The following is a 5198-nucleotide window of genomic DNA, read 5'->3' on the forward strand; positions in this document are numbered from 1 at the left end:
ATTTTTTATTTTATTTTTCGAGACAGGGTTTCTCTGTGGTTTTGGAGCCTGTCCTGGAACTAGCTCTTGTAGACCAGGCTTGGTCTCGAACTCACAGAGATCCACCTGACTCTGCCTCCCGAGTGCTGGGATTAAAGGCGTGCGCCACCACCGCCCGGCTACAAATATTTTTCATTTCTTCAAATATGCTCCCAAATATACTAAAATAATTTATATTGCTCATATTTCATTTCTATCACCAACATAATTATAACCCACATTCACTCTGTCTGTAACTACTCTAGATATCATTTATGAAGGAAATGCTATTTATTTTGTGCTATTTTCTCAGTAGCACCTAAATGACAATCTTGTCAAAGAAACACATCAATGTGAAGTAAAAGATAGGAGTAATAAAAAACACTATAAAAAGAAATGAAAGCAGTCAAAGAGCAAGCACATGTAGCAACACCAAATAATTCTTCTGGGGGCATGTGTAAGATTTATGTTGCTGGTGATGCATCAGAAGTGCATGGGGTTAGAGAGATGGTTCAGTGGTTAAGAGCCTTGGCTGCTCTTTCAGAAGACCCAGGTTCAGTTCCAACACCCATATGGCTCACAACCATCTATAACTCCAGTTCCAGATAATCCACCACCATCTTCTGGCCTTAACAGAAACTGCATGCACCTAATGTTGCACAGACAGATATACATGCAGGCAAAACACCACACATAAAATAAAAATAAAATCTTTCTTAAAATTTTTTTTAATATTAGATTTTTTTCTTTTTTTAAGGTTTAGTGATCTATTATGTATATAGTATTCTGCCTGCATGTATCCCTGCAGGTCAGAAGAGGACACCAGATCTCACTGAGGATGGTTGCTGTTTCTTGAACTCAGGACCTCTGAAAAAGCATCCAGTGCTCTTAACCTCTGAGCCATCTCTCTAGTTCCTAAAAATATTTTTAAAGAAAAAGTATACACACACACACACACACACACACAATATGGGTATGTCAGCAAGCTACAGAGCCATTAAAAAATGAAGCACTAATCAAACCACTAAACGAAACATTTCTTTAAGCAGTTGGAAAACCAAAAGGGATTAAATTAAGAGAGGGCAAAAACAAACCAAACAAACAAACAAACAAAATTTAAAGGAATCATTAAGGCCAGGCAGTGGTGGCACACACCTTTAATCCCAGCACTTGGGAGGCAGAGGCAGGCAGATCTCTGTGAGTTTGAGGTCAGCCTGGTCTATAAGAATCAAATCCAGGTAAATTTGGCTTTAAAGATCACACTTTTTACTATATGGTAATCGGTACTTCTACCTAAGCAAATTTTAATAATCATTTATGAAAGTAAAGAATACCTGAAGATAAGCACAAAAATAGGAAAAGATAAGAAGCATTAGACATAGATGCTTAATGAAGTAGGGGTAACAAAATTCTCACAGCAGGACAATAACAAACAGAAAAGCTATCTCTGGTGGCCAATTTCTGAGCTCCAGCTTACTTTTGCTTTTGGCTAAGATCAGGTGTAGTCCCTTACCTATAGTTATGAAACAAGGAGAGCAAGAGGTAGGACAAACATGCTGAGCTTTGCTCTGAAATAAATTGCTCCAACTGGAAGGTAAAGGGACCCTAAGAAAGGTCAATAAGAACTGCTTAAGAGATGGCTCAGTGGATAAGGGCACTGATTGCCAGATCTGACAAACTGCTGATGTGTACGTAGAAAGTCCAGCCAACACAACAAAGCAATGGTAAAGAGCAACAAGTCAAGCTGCTCCACAGGGGGAAAAAACTTTAGGATAAAGTCAGCAAAGCTTACTAATTCTAACAACACTGAGACAAATACTATTTGCCACTTTCTTGACTGGCAGGACACTGCTTTGTGGTCTGCTTATCAAACAATCCCATGAAGAGAAGTTAAATTATGGATTGCTTCCAATATACTGAAAAGGTCAGAAAACAGAATTTAGGGTTGTATCCACTGTAAACATGTGAAAGCCAGGTATGGCTACCATGCACAGCTGCAGCTTGTGATGAAGGTGGAGTTAGGGCAATGGATACAACAGAAGTGCAGGCAGCTCCCTACTGATAAGCCTGTCTAGACAAGCTGTGAGTTTTGATTCAGTGAGAAACTCTCTCTCAAAAGATGAAGATCAATAGTAGAAGGCAACCGCACTAACCTCAGGAATCTACTATGCAAATGCACCTCCACACACGTGTGCACATGTGTCAGGTGATCTGAAAGATGAACTTTTATAGTGCATTGTTAAAAATCTTCCGAAAATAAAATTTATTTTATTGGGCAATGGTTTCATACTACTGGCTTAAAGATAAGGAAAGAAAGACAAAAATATCTGCAGGGTATGTTTATAATGCTAGACTGGTACTGTGACGCAATTTTTCACTATTTCCACTATATCATGCAGTGTCCACTTACCTTTTCCTCTTAGTATGGAGTAAAATCCTAAGATAATACTGTGAATCTGATTAAGTGCTCACATTTTCTTCCTTGTATTAATTTTTGGAATGGTCAAATTTTTGACTTACATACAGAAAGTGTGTACGGGGGGGGGGGGGTTGTCACCCTCATCATTTCTTTCATACTGCTCCAAGCTATATTTCCTGTGCCAAATTTTCTTACCAAACTTTTCATATAGAGGGAGAATGCTGTTTGGTCCCTACACTCCAAGACCTGGACTAGCATGAAAAAAGTTATGTAAAGATATAAATACTAAGGTAGATGTGTGTGTCAGACAGACCACTCTCTGCTTTAATAATCTATACTCTTAGGACATGTTAAAGATACTGTGTATTCAGCATGTTTTCTATAGTAGTTTAAAATTTTTTTATATAAGAATTTAAAATATGAAAACTTGGAATTTCAGAAAAAATTACTTTTTTGGAATTAATACTAATAAAATTACTGGTTACAGATTTCCCTCAAAAACCTACAGTGAGCCAGGTATAGTGCACAAGCCTACAATCCCAGCATTCGGGAGGCAGAGGCAGGTGGATCTATGATTTCCAGGCTAGTCAGAGCTACATAGTGAGACAGGGGTGGGATACGGGATGGGGAGGGGGCACAGGACATAATATCCAACAGTAAAGATTTCTCAGACCACTGGGATTATATATCATCTTTCAAATATTAATTTCTTCCTTCTTGAGAACTTTATATTACCTTTTAATACAAGTAAAGTAACTTTCCAAATACACATGTGATAGTTTAAGTAAATACCTATGAAATTACAACTGCGTGGGTAGTACACTTACATCTTTCAGGAGCTTGGTCAATGTGTTCTGGACAGAGAAGAAAGAAGTGGCTAAAGTCCTGAAAGGTGCCGGCCCCTGCAGCACATGGGTAATGGTACATCTGGGTACATTTCTCTTCACAGCATTTGATAGTGGCTCCAAGATGTTTGCAAAATGCACATCGCTGGAAAGAGAAAAAGGAGAGAAATCACCTTTAAAAAACTGTGAAGAAGGGTAAAAAGGAATAAAGAAATAGCTGTACCTTATTATTAAAACAACTGAAGTGTATTAAAAACAAAAACAAAGGGCCAGTTTAAAATGCTAATCATCTCAAAAACCCAGTTCATTCATATTCAACCAACTCATTAGACAATTAGTATTTCAATTTACCTTCTCAAAAACATTAAGCTAGAATGGTTTTTGTTGTTGTTGTCACATTGGGAGAAGAAAGCAGGTTTAGGAATGATGGATGTACATTGCTGGTATAGTTTTTGTCTGGATGCACAAAGCTCTGAGGTTGAAGCCAGCAAGGCTACAAGAGATCTTGTATATATGTCTGTATGGGGTAGAAGTTGGGGAAAATGGCTCAGTGGTTAAAGGTACTTGTTGCTCTTGAAATAAATCAAGGCACAACTCTCAGTACCGTGTGAAAATAAATCAAGGCACAACTGTCAGTACCACGTGATAGTCTCAGTTACAAGGGACCTAATAGGCACATATGTGGTGCACATAAATGCATTCAGGAAAAACAGTCACACACATAAAAGTACAATAAATGAATCTTTTTACAAAGAAGAAACCTGGTTTACAGTACAGGGTTACTACAATATCAGTTTTTAAATCCCACAAAAGAGAATTTTTAGAATTCTTTAAAAAAAAAAAAGCTAAGCATGGTGGCAAACTTTTATATCAGGAGGGCAAACAAAGGCAAGCGAATCTCTGTGAGTACTGGACCAGATGAGTCTACACAGCAAGTTGCAAGATAGCCAGTGTGTCTGGTGTCTGTGTGTCCATGAATGAAAGAAACTAGTAAATTGTAAAATAATGAAGGGCCCCTATATGATTTAAACACATAAAAAAATTTCATAGCCAGGCATGTATATAAAATACCTATAAAATAACATTCAGAGAGCTGAGGTAAGAATATGAAGAACTAAAACAGCTCGAACTATATAATGAGGCTATCTCAGTAACCTGGTGGGGGTGGAAAGACAGTAGTGATAATGATGACAATTAAAAAAAGAACCTACAATACAAACTTAACTACAGCACTTAGTATAGTTCTAGTTCTATACAAAAGCTGGGAAATACCTAGCTATATTTATTTTCCTTTCCATTTCAATCTCTTATGGTGGTTAAAAAAAAAGCAAACAAAACATCAAAGCAACAACTGAATACAGAAGAAGTCACCCCAAATTATCTCATATTTTACTTGTTAGGTTTCCACTGTGAAGATTTACAGCTCCTACTCCATAGATTATTAAAGCAGAGAGCAGTTTGTCTGGCACATATATCTACCTTAGTATTTATATCTTTACATAACTATTTTTTTCAAGCTAGTCCAAGGTCTTGGACTGTAGGGACCAAAAGGCATTCTCTCTTTATATGAAACCAGGAATTCTTTTTTTTTTTTTTTTTTTTTTTTTTTCCAGGGTTTCTCCGTAGCTTTTTGGTTGCTGTCCTGGAACTAGCTCTACTAGACCAGGCTGGCCTTGAACTCACAGAGATCCACCTGCCTCTGCCTCCGAGTGCTGGGATTTAAGGTGTGTGCCACCACCACCCGGCTGAAACCGGCTGAAACTGGGAATTCTGCCTGGTGGCGTGTGGCTTTAATCCAAGAACTTGAAAGGCAGAGGCAGGAGTTCAAGGCCAGCCTGGTCTACAGAAATCCAGAACAGCAAAGACAGACCTGGTCTCGGTTTCGGTTTCGGTTTCGGTTTCTCTCTCTCTCTCTC

General features: G+C 38.1%; 1 protein-coding gene across 10 annotated transcripts in view; it reads right to left on the bottom strand.

Annotated features, from left to right (window-relative positions):
- The window catches only part of Kmt2c (lysine methyltransferase 2C), a 171816-nt gene that overhangs the window by 120314 nt on the left and 46304 nt on the right, over positions 1-5198 (bottom strand). For all 10 annotated transcript variants that reach the window (XM_013353872.2, XM_013353875.2, XM_013353876.2 and 7 more), the window contains exon 6: positions 3265-3427. In XM_013353872.2, the coding sequence (XP_013209326.1) occupies positions 3265-3427 (163 nt within the window). The remainder of the gene's footprint in view (positions 1-3264; positions 3428-5198) is intronic.

The sequence above is a fragment of the Microtus ochrogaster genome, unplaced genomic scaffold (assembly GCF_000317375.1).
Source record: "Microtus ochrogaster isolate Prairie Vole_2 unplaced genomic scaffold, MicOch1.0 UNK18, whole genome shotgun sequence".
NCBI lineage: Eukaryota > Metazoa > Chordata > Mammalia > Rodentia > Cricetidae > Microtus > Microtus ochrogaster.